The sequence below is a fragment of the Numenius arquata genome, chromosome 17, assembly GCF_964106895.1.
Source record: "Numenius arquata chromosome 17, bNumArq3.hap1.1, whole genome shotgun sequence".
In the NCBI taxonomy this organism is placed as follows: domain Eukaryota; kingdom Metazoa; phylum Chordata; class Aves; order Charadriiformes; family Scolopacidae; genus Numenius; species Numenius arquata.
The window spans coordinates 6,205,629-6,227,379 of record NC_133592.1 but is presented as its reverse complement, the minus strand read 5'-3'; the positions used below and the strand labels follow the sequence as shown (position 1 = coordinate 6,227,379).

The following is a 21,751-nucleotide window of genomic DNA, read 5'->3' as shown; positions in this document are numbered from 1 at the left end:
TGGAGGACCCTTGTGCAGTTCGAGACAGTTTTAAAAGTCACATCAATAAAAACTTTATCTCATAATCACAGAAGAATACGCACTGGGCTTGAGTGCTCAATGCGCTGGTTCTGACAGCAGATTTTGGCTATAAAAGCAAATATATCAAGTCACAGAACAGGCCATTTGGAGGGAAAGTGGAGCTTTCCTTTCCTGATACAAAACAAGACAGAAGTTTCTCTGCCTTTCCTTTTGCTGTTTGTGCAGAAAAGCATGACAAAAATGTTCATTCGCTCTCTCTATCTAGGGATAGAAAATCGCAGGGCTTTTGACAACTGTTCTGTCTATAAAAGCACTGGAATCACATAGAATGCAAAGAAAAAGCCAGTACCCTCCTTCTATACCCCAATGACACAAACCTAATGTTTGCAGACAGGTCATGTTATAAGATTTAGAGCACTATTTCTCTACAGAGGCAGATGTAATGCAGAGGATGATATTCTGTAGTAAAATACACCTTTAAAACACTTGTGAAAATATTTTCGTATTAAAGCCAGCTGACGTTATTCCAACAGCTTTGTATTTAAGAGCCTGCAACTAAGGATCCCCTCTTCTCCAATTATGAACAGCACGGTCCACAAAATTCTTGCTGTAAATATACGGCCCAGCAACAGCATTATGTACAAAATAGCTGAAGGTGTCTTTATGTACATTATGCATGAAACCCAATGCAAACTCATGTTGCAGAACAAGGTCAAGCAGGAAATTGAAAATGCCAGTATCTCAGTAACAGCTTCCTGAAGGGCACATTAGAAACAGTTTACCAGAAATCTTCCCAGAAGGAGGCAAGAAACAAGAATATCTTTCACTTGAACCCATTTCTTCTGCCTATACTGCTTTAATGTCATTAAGCTTTCTCTGGACTTCCATCTAATACGTGGCAGGGCTTGGGGGGCAGGGGGTTCAACCTCTAAGAGAACAGAAAACATTTTTCCAGGAACTAAAATTCTGATTTAAAGATGATTTAGATACTTTGGAACTTTACAGTCAGAATTATGATGGTCTTCAGGCACTAAATGATACAGTAGGTGCCTCCTGGGATCTTCTTGCCTAAGCAAGTTGGATGCCCAACTGCCACTGCCTTTTGGGAGAAACTGTTTATCTCAGGTACTTAGCTCCTTTTCCTTGGCCAGTCGTTTGCATTTTAAAGCACTTAAATAGAGTTTTTAGATCTGGCCATCAATCTTAAAAAGCCCCTGGGACTTAGACTGCTAAACCAGTTCTGAAAGTGAAAATGGTTAGAAAAACTACTCTGTATTTCAAACTGGGCCTTCCAAAACAAGAAGTTTAAATTTTAAAATTCTTTCTATGAATTAATTTGCACTGGACAGCGCTCTTAACTGGGAAACTAAATTCAACCAGTCAACAGTGAGAATAATGTGACCATGTCCCGGAGACGGAGCCTATTCAAGTCAAGTGGAAGGGCTTCCATTGATTTCACCAGGCTCTGAGTGAGGCACCGTCTTCTTGCTACTATACTCTCTAGAACTAAAAAGCCACAAGTCCTGCCACAAGGCAATAAGCTCATAAACATGAAATTACAATGAGCAATAAAATCTTGAGAGACTAGTTTCTCTATTGCTTTAATTTATACTCCTGTTAACCAATTTTAAATGCACATTAAAGTACCGGGTAATTCTAAAGATGTCAGTATGTGGATAATAGAGCCTGCCAAGGCCATGCAATGTGTTTCAGCCATATCCTATTAGACTTCAGTCATTTATTTCTTCTTTATTTTAAGAAAGCCTAATTTAAGACTAGGAAGCAAAGCTATTTGAAGATGCCCAGCTGCTGGATAGGAAAAGCAAAATGGAATCAAAGCTTACTCCTGGGAAATGGCCTGACATGCAATAGTGAATGGGTATTCTGTAACCATGGCCTACGTAGCCTAGTTTGAAAATAGGGAAAGGTTGACTATATTATCTGAAATGCCTTCTCCAATGTCATATGGTGTATTCTCCGAGTCATACAGAACAGCTAAATCCTGCAATTCTAAATTGGGACTAAAGCTGGGAATTAGCCATCATTCCTACCTGCATGTTGTAGAAGGGCAGCTGGCCCATGATATGACTTTAACTGCATCTGATTGAGATTTGAAGGAGCAGCTCCTCTCAGAATTGAGCATCCTAGTCATCCTATACCTCTTAGCGCTGCGGTAACACTAGCATGATCCCAGGTACAAAAGTTTCTTCCTTCCATTCAGCCCCTCCCCAGGAGAAACAAAGGATATAATATTAAAACGTGATATCCTCAAAAAGCACATTATTAATGCAATTGCAGTGTAAACACTCTAGAAGAAAAGAGATGGAGGCTACACTGCACAGCTGTGTAAATAAATAATTTCACTCCAGTTAAAGAATTTGGAATGAGATGGTTTTAAATAAAACCATCATAAAAGGAATATAAACTTGTAAATATTGATTTATTTTTTTTTAACGAATCAACTCCTGACATCCTTATTCTACGGATGCAGCACTTGTCTCAGCAAGGAAATCCCACTGTTTTCAGTGGGATCTATTTTCAGAGAAAAGTACTAACCTAGGATTTTTAAAACTGGCAGTGGCTGGTTTTTGTAGGGACTACTTAAGCCAGACTTACTTTCTAATTATTCTAGCACAGAAAGAAAGTAATGCCTGGATTTCAGAGACACGACTAAACCCAACACAACCAAAGTATTTCTTGTAAGCAAGGAAGAAAAATTCCACCTCCTTGCCATCTGATTGAAACGTCATTGTTTAAGTGCTAGTGCTTTTCAACCTTTCAGTCTGTTTTTAAACTGAAACATGGTGGCTGTGCCATTGGCTATTACTTGACCTGCATACGCCTACCCTTCTTCCTTCCTCACTTCTGAAGTTATAATATAGTATGAGATAATAATATAATATGAGATAATGCCAAAATTCCACTGCAAATAATCATATAACATTCTTCAACTCTATTAGAATAAGCCTCTAAAATGGAAAATCTGGTAATGCACATGAAGGAGGTATGCCAAGTCCACAGTTCCCATCCTGTTGCCTACTGCTGGTTCTCTGTTGGGGCAGCTGTACCACTTCATTTTAGTCAGCCAAAAGACATGGGTTTCTCCAAAGGATCTGCAAGAACATCTTTTTTTCTTTTTTAATCAACAGCATAGGGACACAAGGCAGACTAGCCTGATGACACAGGTATCTAAACTGGTTGTTTAATTCTCTCCCAGCTTCCACACTGTTGCCTTGAACTCACCATATCCATCTTTCTTTACCTACATCTCATTTAACATTTGTAAAATGACCTCTCTGTAAAGACCTTTATTCTTCACCTAAGCCCTCATAACTGAAGCTCCTAGATGCTAAAGACAGAAAAAATAAATTATTGGGAGGTCATGAAAAGGTCCTAAAGAACCACCTCTGTGTTGGGGTGGAACACCTATCAGCTATGTTTCCTGGTGTCAAGTCAACAACTTCCAGTGTGACCTGGTTATTTTGTGCTACAGACTTCGCTATTTTTCTCTTTCGACCAGATACTGAAAGGCTGTAGGCTGTGATGTTGTCTACAAGCACTTGTGAATTATAGCAGTGCCATTTGCACAGCTGTAGTTAACGACCTGTCAGGTTTCCCATTATGATGTTATGCTGTTATTTTCAGGGTTTATATCCTGGCTATAAAGTTGGTGACTGCTTGGTCTGGAAATACTAATGCATTTTTGTACATTTTATAAATACAAAATGAAAAAGTGCCTTAATACAAAACCACATTCTATTCAGAAAGGAAAAAGTGACAATTTTAAATAATATTTTCAGTAGTAGGAAAAAAAACAATCAATAACATTCAGGAAGCCTCCTTCTTTGGCCAGAGTCATTAACTATAATGCGATTTACAGCTCTGAGCAGGGTCAGCAGGTAGCCAGAAATGCATTAAGTAGGTGACTGTATTTTATGGTGAGTTTCTTTGTAAGAGATAGTAAATCTCTCGATGACCACAAATAGCATGTGCCCAGAAATACCATGGTGGGGTGATGTTATACGATGGCTGTATTTTAATGTATGTAAGTAACAGCAGTAAAACTTCTCCAAATAATAATTCCACATACTCATAGGCAGGTAGACATGGTAAATGATGAGCATGGATTTAAGTTCCTGAGTCTGTTCAATGGATTCATGGTTCAGTGAATTCACAACTGACCTTTTTAGAGAGGTGTTACAAGAGGAGGAAATTTTCACTGAGTACAAATGAGTGGTTTCAGATTATCAAGTCAATAGCAATCCCCTAATTGAAGAGCCTAAGTATTCCTACCCATGCACACACATGGTACTTTCAGAAATAAAGTTCTTGCAGGCTAGTCAATAAATACTATGATCTAACAATGCTCTGGTTCCATATTTACAATTTAAATCATAGCAGTCTATGAGGAAAGTACTTTCATACTATATGATGTATCTACCTTTATGTAACAGCCTCATTTCCTCTCTTTGATCTCTTCCTTCATTAGGCAGGGGACAAGATTCCACAGGGAAGTTCTCTGTGAGTAACAGTAAAGCTTTCATCGACAGCGAATAACAAGCAGAGTTACTCTGTGTAACCACACCAAGAGTAGTGGTGTGATCTTATTTCACAGTTGATTTAAACAACAGATAAGGGTGTAGCTGCAGTGATCATGTTTTCTTCTGTATGAAGTGGCAAATTCTACCCTAATGACACTAAATTGTACTAATGAGATGTATGAATTGAAAACTGCATGCTGTATTAACATAAAGTCATCAGTGGTGCTGGGTTCATCACCAGTGTAAGAGTTAGGAATAATCTGCCTGCAGTCAATGAAATAACAATGAAGTGTCAGTGAAATAAGAGGTAGATTCCCAACTGATAATTGCAAACTCTAATTGTAGTACTCTTAAAATATAATTCTCTTCATCAAAGCATTTTACAGGAGTATTTTTTTTAAGTGGGATAATGACAGGAGGAGCAGTGAGGCAACCTCTTAGTGTCACTCATTATCTCTATTTCCATGCTATTCTGTGATCCCTTCCAGTTCTACCTCATCCCATACAGATTTATGGCAGAAGTCCCTAAGCAAACATAAGTTGAAACACTATGACCCTTCTCTGATTAAGTTCAGTTACATGTCACTACAAAAGAACATTATTAGCACAGAAAAATACTATCCCTTGTTATTCTCAGTGAATTGTTTCTCCACGAGACACTAAATTGTTTTACCCTATACAATAAGGGGTTTCTTTAAAGTAGGGAGTGATGACTGCTACTACCTGTCTTGAACAAAAACACATGCACACACACACAAAAGACTATTACTACAAGGTAATTAATAGCCAAAGCTCCAAGTCCCCTCCTTACATAATCAACCACTGCAGATGTCATTACTCACTTTCAGTTTGGATTATTAGCTTAGAGAAGTTCCTTGGGTCTCTGAGCAGCCAGTAATTCTTCTATCAGATTTTTGTGTGCTTCAATTCTACTTCTCTAAGACATGGATACCATCAAAATGTCTACTGCCAAAGGGTGACAAGAACTACTACTAAGATATTATGTGAAAAATAGCCTGTCAAGGCATTAGATAAGATAAACTTATTGAATATACCAATACATATACACTCAGCAGCACCAACACACAGGAGCCTCGGTGTCTGACACTTAGAACTATCCTGAATAATCCTTCAAAGTAAGGATTTACAAGCTTTCAGTTACTAATGACTTAGTCACAGACCACCGTTTCAATTCGTTTTATACTCAGCTTGTCAAGAATACAATAAACCCTTTCCTGTATATACCCGTATCTACATTGGAATTCCGTCCTTTGCTTTTAGATAATAGTGAAGAACCTTGGAAAAGAGAGATTCCTAATATTAGCCTTACCTGTTTACTCCAACCGTCAAACTTTTGATGATACATCTAAGGTAGGGAACGATCCTTCTCTTTTAAAGCAAAAGCTTAAGAGCATGTGCTCATCATGGAATGATGAACCCTTGAAAGATCATAGAGGTGGGTTTGCTGGCTTTTCACTTTTAACAAATTCAAAGTGGGCTGGGATAATATTTAAAAAAAAAAAAGAATTGCATTAAATTTGCAGAAAGAGTAGTTACTTAACCAACAGTAACTGTAGGTCTTCATGAATCTGTAATGATTGTAGGCTTCACAGTGTGTAGGACAGCAGATGTTTTGGATATTGCTCCCTGTTTGTCTGTTTTAGGATGTAGATGCCCAGCTCTTAAACTTCCTCCCAGGTAGAAGTCATCATCCATGCAGGTTGTGGTAGTCCTACCAACTACAGCTGTCTCAATGAATTAGTGTTAGCTAATTGTTCTTTCTTCTTATAAGCCATACAGTGATTACTATCAAGCATGGAGCATCTACAAACAGTAGGTTCTCTTTGACTCTGTCTATTACCTGTGAGCTTAGACTACTCACCACTGGAACATTAAAAGTACACAGGACATAAATAGGAAAAGAAAACCGGTATGATTAGGCCTAACATAGTCTATCACAGCTTTTATAATGCAGTTTGGACAAAACAATGTGACTAACCTACTTAGCCCATCAATCTCCTGTTTTTCCTCCCTTTCCTCCTTTTTGTTCCCCCCTTCTATTCCCTTTAGAAAAGGAGTTTCTGAAAACCTCTCACTGCCCATCACCTTTGCATCTCTAGATAAGACACCATTCAGAAAGCTGTTAGCGGCAGTTTTTCTTCCTGGCTTAGTTATTAATTCCAGAAGGAGTCTCACAGAAAGCTTGTAGGAAAATTTCTAGGTGATTCAAAGCTAGCGAGAAACTAGGAACCAATTAGAAGAAAATTTCCTGTGCATATTGGGAAGCTGTTGCAGAAGTTCGATATAGCTAAAAAAAATTTAGCATATTGCTAGTTAATGCAGCCATCCTTGATGGAAACTTCTTCTAAGGGCTAGTCACTTGCAACAGAAATGGCCCAGCTGAAATTACCCAGCCCAGCAAACAGGGCTGTTCTATCAGCCAAAGTGGTTTATGCTTTTGAAGTTCATTTTGCGCTTCTTACAGGGTAGATGAGAGTTTGGGATTCAGCTTGGTTGGGAACCCCAGAGAAGGATCGCTACCAAAGTGTCTAAGACAAAGCCCTTAATCTTGCTTAATTACTAAGAGGTACTGGACAGACAAAAGACTGCTGGACCACAGCCAGATGAATGAACACCTTGTGTATTCTCACCTGAACTTGCTAAGAATGTGCCCGTTACACAAGCAAGGCGCCCCTAGTGCACATCCTAGAATATCTTTAAATTAACACTTTTGTTCAGCAGCCACTTGTAGCATTTTCTTAAATGAATAAATAAATCCCATTTCTCACACATACATCTATGACATGCATCTCACACATACACCACATCTGTGTGGTGTTTTTTTGTTTTGGTTTGGTTTTTTGTGGTTAGACTCGATGATCTCAAAGGTCTCTTCCAACCATGAAGATTCTGTGATTCTGTGATCTTCACAATCAATATTAACTTTGATTCTTCTACCACTATGATTGCTATTGAAGAATAACATCACAGATCACCACTCAAACACAGTATCTTGCACTATTTCTCTATCTATTTGTGAAAGCAAGCAGATTTACATTTGCATTAAAATCAGGTAAATTCATAAATCAAATCACAGTATTTATATTTGCTTAAAGCTTTGCATGATCAGAAGTTCTGAGACATAGTGTTGGAAGTGTTAAATACACTTCTTGCTATAAAGAAGTATGGCACGGTTCTCTCAGTTATATCAGTGACTTGCCAAGGGACATTTCATCTCCCAGTAAAATATGAGTAGCCACATAACAGAAGCGTTGCAGGCTTTGTCAGGAAAATACAACTCATGAAATCATTAATCCAGAAAACTCTGCTTTAATTCAGACATAGTACCCCTGAAACTCTTTTAATAAGACTAAATGTTGACTAAACCTGGAGACCAAGCTGTATCACACGGAATTGTACTTCCTTGTGAGGGTACGGTATTATGTAGACTCCTTAAGCAGACCCTAATATGCTAAATTCCACCTTTTTTATATTTAATTTCAGGGATAAATCAAACTTTTGCGGTGTGAGTTGTTCTCTAACCAGCCTCTTTACATTTTTATGGAAGATTCAAAATTACAGACTCCCTCTGATAGTCTCATTAAGTACAGCACTACTACTAATGTAACTGTGTCTCAAGCTCAATGCTCTAATTTGGTTACAATTCATATGAAGATGAGTAAATGTTGTCAGATTTGTGTTAGAACTGAGGCCATCAAATGTCTGCCCTCAACTGTGTACCTTTCATCTTCCAAATTAAAAGCAGTCAAATCATCTGTTCCTTGCTACTGTAAAATAATGAATTGTATCAACAATTCATTGAAAAGTGAGACGATGGTTTTACGTTTTTATTACATTTAGCTTCCATGCAAAAATACAGAAAAATCTAGTTTCTTTCTAGTTACACAATTTGTAAACAGTCAGTTTTTGCAGAATCACCAAAGAAAGAAACCAAGAAAATATTTTGTACAAAGTATATTTCCTTCAAGCTATCCAAAGCTGAAATATTATACGTACTAACCTAAGTTGCAATCAATAAGTGAATGATTTCCAAAATCTATGCTCTATCACCCTGAAGAAATGAAGTGTTCCAATATATTGCTTTCTAAAAGAAAAACTGCTATTATTGTTCCAATAAATAATTATATATGGCTGGTTAATTCTTCAGAGTTGGCACCAGACTGAATGATTTTGAAGAGTGTGTGCAGACTGTTTAAAACACTACTGTAGCTCAGCACCACTGTTTTCACTGACAAGCAAAATGCAACAGACGGTGAGTGATGCTGCGGCCTCCTGAAGCCCCAAAATAAGACTAGAAGAAATTTTACAGTTAGTACAAAAGGGAGCAATGCAGGAGTAGCAATCAGCAGGTTTGTGTTTTGTATTATTTAGGCAGCCAAACTAAGTGATCACCAGTCTCAATGTATGAAGTAGACCCCTATGTGACTGGAGGATGGCATAATATGTAAGCTTTTCAGAAAGTTTAAGATGTGTTTGGGTTTGAAGTTTCATATCAGGTGTGGACAAAGAGTTCATAGCTCTTACAGTGACCTGCCTATCAAAGGTTATTTTTGGACATGTACCTAAATAAATTTACAGTTTAAAAGAAATCTCAAAGCCCACACAGGAGAAACTAGGGTTGCACTGCCAGCCATAACAAAACCTTAGTGGTGATAGCAGGAAGTTTCAAATCAGGTTTTGGCGCTCATGACAAAGATTGTCAAATGTTTCAGGCTTCTTTTTCCTGAAGAAGCAGCATTGTCAGTTTCTAGCAGTCTTTTCCCTTTTCTAGTAAAATAAGCTGTAAAAGGAACTACGAACAGGGGATTTCTCATCTCAGAATCTCAGGGAAATGCGCAGCCTTTGGTGATCTGTAGACAACAATGAATCATAGTGGATATAGATTTTTATCCAGAATAAAAGTTGTTTTACAACCTTTATTATAAGGAAAGAGAAGAACATTTTCTGCTCCTTCAGCAAAGTTCACTCATCATTTGGTAGAGATGGACTTCCTGCTCTTAGCTAAGATTAGCACTATTGCCTTGTAAAGTAACTTTAGACTTGGTCTAATTCAGTAAGGGTTGCGAAGACAGTGTGTTCCCAGGGCCACAAAATTTATGCCCTTGTCTTAATACGTAATCCAAAGTTTTAGTAACAGGACGGAGTTTTGGCAAGTGAATTCCATGGTCATAAATTAGACTTAACCACCTTTATATTTTATGCTTACCAAAAGCCCACTTTTATGATGCTATGAAATAACCAGGAGCAGTATGGAGAGAATCAATACAATCAGACACACAGGAGTATCAAAGGTTATGTCCATCTATTTGAAGTAAAAAACATGGTACAGAATGGTTTGAAATATTATCGCCTTTGCCACCCTGAAAACGTGTGCACTACTTCAGTGACATAAAACACTCATAGTCACAGCAAAACTCAGCCAAACTAAAGGTTATTTTGAAAAGGTTATTTAAATGTATTTTAACCCATCACGAACTACTTTGATATTCCATACCAGAAAAAGTCTACATAGTAAAAGTATGTAGTAATATAGATTATTATGCAAATCACCATGTGTAAAGAAAAGTATTCATTCTTCATCCTTGAACATTCCCTGAAGTTTAATTTGGAATCTAATTTGCATTCAATTAACATTTTAAAGCACTACCTACTTTCTATTTTGTTTGCCTACATGACTCAAATCATAAGAACAATTCTTTGCTTTTAGAAAAGGTGCAAGATGGGAGAGTGTTTTATTCATCACTAGTATAAACAGATCCAGCCACTGATGCACCTTCCTTCCTACACTTGACAACTCTGCACCCTCACTTGCAAGGCTTGGCACTACCAAAGAACTGAACCACAGTTACTGTAGTGACAGAACCTGTCAGTCGCCATTGCTCTCTTCTCTGTTGAGCAGTGGAAGAAGGGAAGTTGGGAAAGACAGTGTGACTGATGGGTCTTGCACCTCATCTCTGCCTATATTCTCTCCTACCTGTGAGGTACACATCAGTGATTGTAAGCCACTGGTTTATAACATGTCATTTAAGATGTGAATCCCAGAATCTGGGGGAAAAACTGTGTCCAGATGAACATATTACATTAGAAAGGGATTTAAAATAATTATTCTAAAATCTATCCCAGAGCATAGGGAGTCTGGGGTTTGGGGAATGTAGGGAAGTATGGTTTGATTTTTATGAACTGCTCAAAGATAAATTTGCACAGGATCCAGAGCATGTGTTAGGACTTGACTTAAATGCATCCAATAGAGAGTATTAAGCAGAAAAACTTATGGCATATTCTAACTTAGGCATATTCTGGTACACTCCTAAATGCATTTTTACATAACAAGAAGTGATAGTTCAAAGAAAGACAGTGACTTTGCTTTGAAGTAGGCGAAAAGTACTCACACAGCCAAAGCTGTGACAGACAAACTCTAGCAACTCATCCTGGAGTGTTTTACAATGCTGCTACCCCCAGTTAGTCATCTCTATGCTTGTGGTTGCTCCCCCAAGCAGCTAAAGAGCTGTATTCATGTCAATCATATTAGATTAGATGCCAGTTTTGAACTGCAGCAACAGTCTTGCACAAATACTCCTTTCTAGGATCTCTGGGGGTGGTAACTTCCAGCCCTGGGACTGGACAAACAGCTGTGGAAAGGCAACATCTTAGCAGATGGCTATAGCTGTTTGCTTCAGTGCACATCAGTCAGCAACTTCAGCTATGGCTCCTCAGACTGCCTTGCAGCTATCACCTCTCAGGTGCTAATTAGCATCTCATGCAAGATCTGATATGTGACTGCTAACATGGATAAACTTAATATGCACTAAAATATCCTTTGTGATGTGTTAGTCTGAGATCATAAACATAAAATGCATCCTTGAAATGCTTTAAATATAGTTTTCAAAGACTCCAAAATCTAGGTGCTGCTGAAAAAGTTTAGTTGTTTGTTTTGTAAAAATTCATGGGATTTTTCTCTTCTTCTCAAGCTTACAGGTTGCAGAGTTAGATTTCAAAGAAACATGACAGTCTACAAGAAAGGTGCCCCCAAATTACCTTTACTTTCTTTATTGCTGCTTCAGTGAGCTGGTCATAAATGTCCTTCTAGACCAATTCTTGAGGACGTGTGCTAGGTTAGTCCAATATTCAACATATATGGGTAATTCAGGGTGCTCAGAAAGGAGGTGTCTCTCCACACTAGTCTAAAAGAGATTCCTTATTGAAAGTTTGCGTCATGACTGTCTTCTCCTTAATCATCTAAGGATGTTCCCAAACCCAAATTTCTCATGGTATTAAGACTAGAATACCACAAGCGTTACTTGATCACATATGTTTCTTTACATGCTGACAATTAAATTATTTTTCTTGATAACTTTAAGCTTAAATAGTTAGAAAAAGTCTGTTAAGCAAGTGTCTTTTTCATTCACCTTCTACTGGGCATCTATCTGGGTCATGCAAATCGGGAAGGCTGAAATTTCTTGAAAGCAGGTGATTATGTTCTCCAGGTTTCTTCCCCAAACCCAACTGTATTAATTCCAGTGAAAAAATACTTAATAAATACTAAGAATTTTAAATTACACTTACCTGGCACAAAGCTTCCCTGTACCACCTCCTTATAAGCCCACCAGCCTTCATGGATTTTTGGTGAATTTTGTTGAGCTAGAAAAAAAATAATCAAAGAAACCATAAAATTAAGGCAAGGCATAGGAAATATTTAATTACCTAAACTTTGGAAACTCTTAACAGGGTATTATCTTCTATAGAAAAGCCATTCCTCAAGTTTCCAAGCGATGTTTATTCAATTTATTGAATTATGCTAAGCATCTGTATCTTAGAGGACTTTGTCCCTGTTTCTCTTACAGTAAAACATACTCAGCTTCTGAAGAACAGATCACTGAACTCAAAAATTCAGGTATAAACGAGGGTCTATAGCCCTTTCTGTGCCACCCAAAAATTCAGCATGAGATAAAAATGCGGAGAAAAAGAGTGTGCTTATATACAGTTATACAGTAGTCAATATCTAAGTCCAAACTGGTGGACTGAAAAGCAGTATTCCCCCTTCCTTTCCCTAGTTCTCCAATAACCTCTCACTTTGAATAGGAAGAAGTGACGGAGTTAACCACAGGCAATAGCCGTGTCTATAGCTGCTTCTCCTCTCATCCCATGTGCTCTGAGTTCTGAAACCTGAACAGAAATGCATAGCCCATAGCTTCACAAATATTGGCTTATGCTGTTAAGTTTTTTCTGCTGTCTTCTCTGTCTGCAATGTAGCCCCCAGTACTTATCCCCCACCACAGTCATCCTGGTAGCCAGGCAAGACACTTGCTTCTGTTAGGCATATGTGACACACAACTCTATTCCAGCTGCATTTGATAGCACAGGGCAGTTACACAATAAAAGCTTTCTTTGACCAATGTTCTGAAGGCTGTAGCAATTGACGTTTAAGCTTTGGATAAGGTTTGCCACAATGAGACTGTTGCTTAAATGACTTCTCTAAATTCCTGAAAAGCCAAGAGCAGAAAGATCTTGATCAGTCAGTTTGCTAGTCATAAGGTCATTACTTCTCTTTGTCTTGAAGGAAATCAGAACAGGAGCAAATTTTGTGGTCAAAATGTAAAAACTGTTAACTGGAAATACTTATGAAGGGCATACAGACACACAGCAAGACAAACGTGCAGTTGATTTCCATAAGATAGCAGATCAGACCTGATATGCAAATCTGTTCTGCCTTCACTTGTATTTTGCTAGATATTTTCTTATTTAGAGCAACTCTTTTTCACTGAGCTACAGAAAGCTCCGCCATCCTGTGTATCATTAACTTAAATGTTGGTTTGGTTTGGTTTTATAAGATACTTTAAATCTCTTTCACTAGGTCCAAGAATTTTTTAACATAAATACACAGCTACAGAAGATGCTGGATTTAGCAGCTTTCTGCTGCAGTTTCATTTCTAGATCACATATTACATACAAAAGGCACAATTACCCTGGGAAAAGTTCCAGCAATATAATAAAAATTGTTGTTGTCATTAAAAATTACAAAGAGGATGCGACATTCAGATTAAAAAGGATACAAGATGATGACCATTACATACTGTTCTATCAGTAACAAAACAATGTTTATGATTTAACTGACTGTAAATTGCAGAAACAAAAGTAAAGCTGAAGTTAATTAAACATACTGACAGAATGATCAACACTGCTTTACCAGAAATCCAGACACACTAGTGGAATAGGGTATGTGTAGATGCAGATTTCTCTTTGCAGTAATGATGCTCATTCCATTAATTGAACGGTGACACGTTAAACTGAAAGGACTACTCCACTGTGCACTCTTTACAGTTTGCAGAGGACATTATCTTCATTATTTTAGCTTTTATAACATTGCCTAGAGAACTCAAACTGTGTGTGGCTTTGTTTGCTGGACTGCCCTATACAAACATTTGGAAAATGGCAAATCCCAGCCCACAATCAAAATATCTCAGCAGCAAAATATTCATATCCAGCTGAAGTGCAATTTTTTGGATCTCAACACTGGTTTATGCAGGTTGCTTTTTTGCCTGTATGCTCTGCAACAGAAGTCCTTAAAGATTTCAGAACGCTTCAGCAATAGGAGAGGATACTAATGAGTGAGTCCCAACCAAGCCCAGCAATCATTCTTCTACTTAAAATTTCCCAGAAAATTACATTGCATTAAAGCGCATCTTGTAGTAATATACACAGCTAAAGCTGGTTCAGCCAACCAGAGCCAGCTGCATTTTAAAAGTGGATGAAAAAAGTATGTAAGTAGATAGAGGCAAGTTAAGAAGACTTCAGGGAGGTTGGGTATTTTCAAATGCAACTGCTTACTGGCAGCATTCATAGAACATATACATTTGAAAAACATATTGCTTTTACCCATTCTGTGGCCAATCTAAATGATACATGCCGAGTCCAGAAGAAAAATATCATCCATTTTTCAGAGTTTAAGTTAAACTAAAATCAAAAGAGGCCAACTCTGCTTCAGTGTATTGCCCAAACACTTGGGCTAATTCCAGAAGGAATATTAGGACAAATAAGATTCTTGCCACAGTTTTTCAAATCTGCTGCAGTAGTATAGAACAGACTGCGTGACACGAGCAAGAAAATTAGATTATCAAAGCTTTGTACTAAATAATTGGATGCCAGTACAATTGCTTCAGCTATCACAGAAGAGCATGACCTGGCATCACTCTGCACATTCCACAGATATCAGATTGTTATCTCTTCCATACACATGAAAACAAAACACATAAATAGGAGTATAAAAATAAGCAAAATAAGATGTTGTACCATAGCCATATAAAATATCTAAGACAGGGCAAGAGCAATCCTGGGAGTCCTGCTGATTTACAGAAAACTGAGGCCACTGAGGAAATCAAGAAGAAAGGCTGGTGGTTGTTGTGAGACAATCCCCTAGACTAGGGAGGCAATCCCCAGTGCCACGCTCTTTCTTGAACCCTGAAACCTCAATGTTTTATACTAGTTCAGACAAAACATCCTGCAAAATAGTGCAAAGAGTGACTGAACACAGATTTCCACTCTGCTGTGCATATGAAATCTAGCTTGGTGCCAAAGATTTACTCTGATGGATCCTACAGGGACTTTGCTTAGAAAGGAAAAGGATTTATAAAGCTCTCATTTCTCTGAATGGAAAAGGAGGGGGTCTGGTAAGGCCAGGGAGAAAAGTTTGTTCTCCAAAAACTTCTCCTAAACCACTACTCCATTCTGTGTTACATAAGTGGGCAAGAGGTCTTATTAAAGGAGAAAAAAGCTGTTCTCTATTTTTGAAACATAATCAGACCCATACCTGGATTAATAATGGAACAAGGGAATATAAAATTAGAATGAACTGACATATGGACAATCCTTGCTGAGAATTCTATCTGGGACACTTACACCTGATGCACATACAACACAGGGTCTCTACAATTGGTGTATCAGTGCCCATCTGACAGAATGGCACTGCTCCTGGGTAAACAGGTTCAACCTTATGGCTCAGGAATTGTTGCCAAGGAAAAGGATTCTTCGTATGTGCCAACTCATGACACTGAAAATAGCAAAATTCTCTCAGCATCCTTCTTATTTCAGTTAAAGTAAAACTATCATACCCTTCATTGCAATTCTCCCAGTTGAGGACCATAAAGAGAGACGTGCACTTGCTTTGGGGATTCCAATACTCCGATGTTTCTACCAGAACATTGCAGCTCCTCCATGGCAGCTCCTTTTTTTGGCATGATATGTCACATAGGATACTGAGGAGGCAAAAGGTCTAGAAAGCAATTCTGTATTCCTAAAGAGGGTTAAATATCTAAAATAAAATTAATTAATTTCTGATACATCAGAGACTTCTGCTTTTACCACTAATACCTAGAGTAAGCCTTTAACTTCCAAGAAATACTCTTGCTTCTGCAAGGCATCAAAATAAACAGGCCCATCTGAACAGACACTTTGCTGTTAGGACCACATTACCTGCACAAGTAGCTCTGCAACAGCAGTATTAGCATCAGCACTGTATTCTGCCATTAGTAAGGACAGTCCAAACTGCCACCTTTGTCCGAAGTGCTAGAGGATATTGAATGACCTCCATTTGCTACAGTGTTCTCTCCCTCGGCACTGAAATCACTAGTATCTGAGATTAGTAGCTCTGCTGATATAACACCATTATGTCAGATCTCTTTCAAAGCAGCTGCTGTAGAGGAGACAGGATATTTATTTGGAGCTGATATGACATGTGTTGCTTTCATTTTGTCAGATTATTATAGGTATGTCTCATTGCGGAGCATAAAATTACAGGCTAAGTTCAGCAAGACGTTGTGCATTTTTGTGACTTCCATACATAAGGAAACAGCATTGTACAGGATCATAAAAATGTACAGTAAATGCAAATAGCAAAAGATACCAATGCGCCATAAGTCATCAGTTAACTGTACCTATCTTAGAGGTTAAAATGAGTAGACTTATGTTTCAAAGAGAAGTCGTTGCTCAGTCAGTAAAACTAATTTAAAATCATCAGATAACATTGTATCAGATACCAGGTACGATGTTGCAGATGCTCAAATATCTGCATATAACTTGCAGCTCAAAGAGGTCTTCATCTTGTTGGAATGCTAATGCTGACACAATATAAAATGCTGTAATTAATACAAAATACCCCTCAGTAAATATGCTTATTTGCAAGATAGAAACAAGTCACTCTACAATTACTTATTTACTTTCTATACTTAAATAAAAGATAAAAAGGCTTGTATCTGATGCCATCGTTTGCCACGCACATCTGTTAGAATCCTGCCTGATGAGAATTCTCCGTTCACTTTACTGCCATTTCACGCAGATGAAAAATGCCAGACTGGGGAGAATCAGGCTCACACCAGTTAGGAAAGAAAATCTTTTTTCATCCGAATTTTATTGATCTGAGCTCTTCTGATTGCTATATTAATCACTCTGCATGCTTATCCCTACTCAACTTACATCTTAAGTGTCTTGCTTGTGATAACCTGGCTTGTATTGCCCTGGCATTAAATACATGATCACATTTTTATCACTGTTACCTCTTCTGCATAGTTATGAGATTAAAAAGAAAACCTTCTGCAACTATGAGCCATATAGTTTCATAATGAACTTTGTGCAAAGCATTAATTCATTGCTAATACTTTGATATGAAACTCACAGAAAAATGGCATAGTGCTTACTACAAGAAAAATAAATCCTCAAATCTGCTATTACAATAGTGAACACTGAAAATGAAAGATATATTTATAAGGTATTAGATGTTGGTATGATCTTCACTTATATCCACCCTTTATGTCCCACAGACTATTGGCTTTATAGGCCTTACCCTGTTTCTCTCCCAGCTAGCAGAAGCTATTGCTTAGCTATGTGATACTATTGGACTTTCCATTCAGAGTTCCATAGCAGACTCTGAGTAGCTTCATCACTCTCAAGGTATCTTCTTTTGTCATTGACAAGTAATCCAAGACGGCTGTGCCTTATTGCAAAAAGTAAGATTAGAGGAATTTTCCTGTAGTGTTTCAGAGGATCATGTGTTCTATTTGAAAATTAGCCCTGGAGAGAACGTTGCAGAATGATTTTAAAAAAAAATTAAGAAAAAGTTTAATCTTTTTTGCTAAATTCCATTTCCAGAATCTTAGGTAATGTACATACTTTGTAATTATTTTTAATCATTTTAATTTTTACATTTTATATGGATATTTTGCACACTGTTAAACCCAAAGATGTGTTGCCTAAACTTCAGAGGGAACACAGACTTACTCAATGTAAAAAATCAGTTTCAACATCTTCAGTCACCCAAGTACCAGCTTTTGGCTCACACCAACAAATGCCTCTTAAAGTAGATGGAATACACGTGTACAAAGTGAACCTGACAGCAGGGGAACTAAGCAGATGCAATTAGCTGAAGATCCAGCTCTCTATAATTAATGTTCAGTTTGCTTAAAACAAGTCTGTACATAATTGTAGCTATTATTTAAGATGTTTTTATGCAGCCTTTTTATATAAAAAGAAGCTAACAACACACACTTCAGGCACTATATAAAGCATAATTTATAAGTGAAGTTACAGGACAAGAAAGGTTAGTCTGCTTATGAATATTACAGCCTACATTGTATGCATCACCATATGACAAGGGAGGAAAAGGAAAACAAAGGATTATAAAGGGATCAATAAATAAAATGCTTTCATCAGCTATGCCAGATTTCTTTCTTTTTTTTTTTTTTTGATAATGTTTTGCTCAGAAAACATGCAAATGCTCTTTCATTAAGTTAATACTTTCCAATTCCATAAATCCTTCTTCCACCATCCCCATGTGTAAAAGCTCTCACTGCTGCTGTGAATTCCAAACAGTATTCAACACAAGCAAAATGGACGTGACCTGTTTTTATCACATCCGAGGGCAAAAGTAAGGCATTATCACTGGAACTCTGCTATGTCACAGAGACTTGACTATTCTGTGTATTTTCTGTTTATTCTAATTTTGTTCCCTGATAAGATTCCAATTAAAAACCTGGGCCAAAGGGTGAGATTTCATACAAGCAGACTCATACATAGGCTGGTAGTAGTGACAATGTGACATAACATTACAAGATAGCTAACAGCTAGCTGCATCTGCTGTCCCTATGTAGTTGGCCTTTGATGAGAGCTATTGAGTGTCCAGAGTCACTAAATGCTACTTGAAGAACCATAAACTAAGACGTTTACAAGTACTTAAGCCCACATTAGTTCTGCTTACAGCACTCTCACCAGAACTCTGCAAGACTTTGGTAGCATCTAGCAATAGCTCGGTTTGCAGGAATTAAGAAGTATGTATAAGGCTGAGCTCTGTTCAGCAGAGGGGAGCATCTTGGGCAGATATTATTCTCATCCCCAGTCAAATATATTTGTGAATGTTTTCAGTAAAGAATTTCAAATCTTAAAAGGCAAGGAAAGGGGCAAGGCAAGTGATAGCCAATCTAAAGACCACTGCACAAAACTAGCAGGCAGGACTCCAGAATATGATTTCTTCCTCTGCTATTAATCTTGCAGGTGACTGCACTTTCATTTATCGACCTGTAAAAACTGGCTTGTAATACCAGTTATCATCCCATTGTTCAAGAAAGGAAACAGTAAGATTTAGTAGAAGGGATCCCATGAAACTGTGCTCATTAGGCGCTTATAAGTTGTGCTTCACTCAGCTGTAGAAATGCAATTAGTTAACAACTTCCTTGCTTTCTGACCTCTGAATACTATCAAAACAGTTGAAATAGGTTTTTTTTAAACCTACGTATAAGCAGGAATCATTCCAAATAACGTTTATAGAGAACAGGAGATGGACACACTAGGTAACTTCACGCTGTTAAAAGGAAGCTGTATAAACACCATTTTGGGTGGTGGGTCCCAACTTCTAATAAGCACTTTTCCATAAGGTATATATACCAAATCATGCAACTGTTATTTAAGTTCTAAAATAAATGAACAATACCATGGGCTGTATCTAAAGATTTGTCAGAAAAAGTTAAAACCACTTTGACTTATTCTTCCCTGAGCACCTAAGTACATCAGTGTAAATGATGGACTGCACTGCAGGGTGAATTACTTTATGTCACTGCACCCAATTTAAGACAAAACTCTGCGTATTGTTCCTAACTCAATTTGTAGAACATCTAATGTCCCTGTAAAGCTGCTGTCCTTCTAATGTGACTAACACACATGTATAAGGCTCAGACCACATAACGTAAAAGATAGTATGTTGACCATCTCCAAGTAGTTTTTGGCTAACATGGCTGGAATACTAAAGCAGTGTTACACCTAATGTTATGTGCTTCAATTTTTAAACTAATACTTTTTTCATAATTTCTTGTTCGGCACAATTTAATTTCTGAAATGACTGAGAGACAGGGAACTTCTATATATGCAGTCCGGGAAAGCTGAGCAGCTTTGTTTGGTGTGAAAGAATGCTGAAGGTTCTACTTACTAATTACTATCAACTAGGGATGCGAATTTTCCTAGGGATGCTTTGTTTCCTCAGACCCCGAACATATCTATGGGATTGGTATTACTTTTGAATGAGGTACAGTTCTTTTCCTTCTGTGACACAAGAGTTGAAATTGCATCAAAGCTGAACTACTGCAAGAAATCAAAGTAATTAAATTAATGCAGGAGGAAAATACACAGCTACATTGCAGCAATTAGAACATAATACTGATTGCAAGCAGTGTGGGAAATTCAAAGGGTAACACTGGAGACTCAGCACCCTTTATCTCAGGCTTTGATGGCATGCTTAGGATTCCATGGGTCCTAAACCACATTAATACAATTCGGCTGCCTCAGTGTTTTCCAGAGTCTCTGACAGAAGCGTCAGCATACACTATAGCCAACTCTGTGTTGTGTCAGATGGGGTAGTTCCTCTCCAATGGTTGTTTAATCATGTCTAGATATAAAGTGTGAAGAGCTCTATAAAATAATGCAGTAAGAAGAAGAAAGATATCTTGTGATATTAACTTTGCACTGCATGCCTTTTACTCCCATTAATTTCAATGCGGTTTGGGGACCCACAGCAACTTCAAAGAAATGGCCTCAATATCCTTGAGCCTTTAAAGTTCAATACATTTTTAATGCTAAATTAATAGGGCTTCCTTTAAAAGGAAACCACTAAGTTCCTTCCTCAGAAGCACACACGATATTGATGTGTCATCGGGTTTCTGAACCTTGTTGCTCTCTGTACTCTCTAAACAGAAAGTTACCAATCAGTAATAGTACCGCCAGGGACTGTCCTGTTAGCTGCCACGGGCAGATCTTTTTTCTTTTCCCAAATCTTTGGCTCCAGGAAAGAGAAATTATTTCTCAGCAGTCTTCCCATGAGATAACTGTGCCCAGAATTTAAGTATTCATCACTGCTCAGGCAAACTCAAGGGGAAAAAATAAAGGTCTTCCAATTAACCTCAAAACTAATGGCACGGCATCAATATTAGGTGCTTGATCCTATAAAATACACAGCAGCCTCAAATCCCACAGAATTCTACAGCACACAAAAACTTGCAGTCCAGAACGTGATATGGTACATTCTAAAGAGCTACATCATATGCAGAGAATTCGTAACGCTTAAGTAATACTATTACGAGGATTTTCCACAATCTTAAAGGGAAATACCTGAAAGAAGAAAGAAGGAGTTTTCTCCCTTGAAAACACAGCAGAACTATCAATGGCCATCTGTAGGTCTTACACATACATTACTCTAACTTCAGTCAACATAAAATTATGCATGTTCCTGAGACAGGAAGAGTAATTTTCTCCTGGCTAACATAGCTACATATAAACAAAAGCAATTGCAACAAACACCACAATCATTCAAAAGCTAATGGCAAAGGGGAGGCAAAATTATTTTGATTTTACTGAATTGGATTCAGAGACCTAGATTTCTAGTCATCCTGGGGTTGACAGTCAGGGCACTAATCCAGATCATCTCACAGCTCACTGAACTACCTAAATCCTCAGCACTTAAACCTTATGTCCTGGCGCTTTCTGAGATCACAAAGTCAAAAAATGTTTTTCTGGCCATATAATAACAGCTTTGCTAGCATCAAGAAATCTAATGTCAGAGGCTAAGCCAAGATATGGATCCATTTCAGTCAGTGGCATCATGACAGAAAATTGAAGCCATCATAATGTGGCTTTATTGC

The 21,751-nt window shown here is 37.8% G+C and overlaps 1 protein-coding gene across 1 annotated transcript in view; it reads right to left on the bottom strand.

Annotated features, from left to right (window-relative positions):
- The window catches only part of CA10 (carbonic anhydrase 10), a 196,519-nt gene that overhangs the window by 145,033 nt on the left and 29,735 nt on the right, over nucleotides 1-21,751 (bottom strand). The window contains exon 3 of the mRNA XM_074160272.1: nucleotides 12,147-12,221. Coding sequence (XP_074016373.1) covers nucleotides 12,147-12,221 — 75 coding nt within the window. The remainder of the gene's footprint in view (nucleotides 1-12,146; nucleotides 12,222-21,751) is intronic.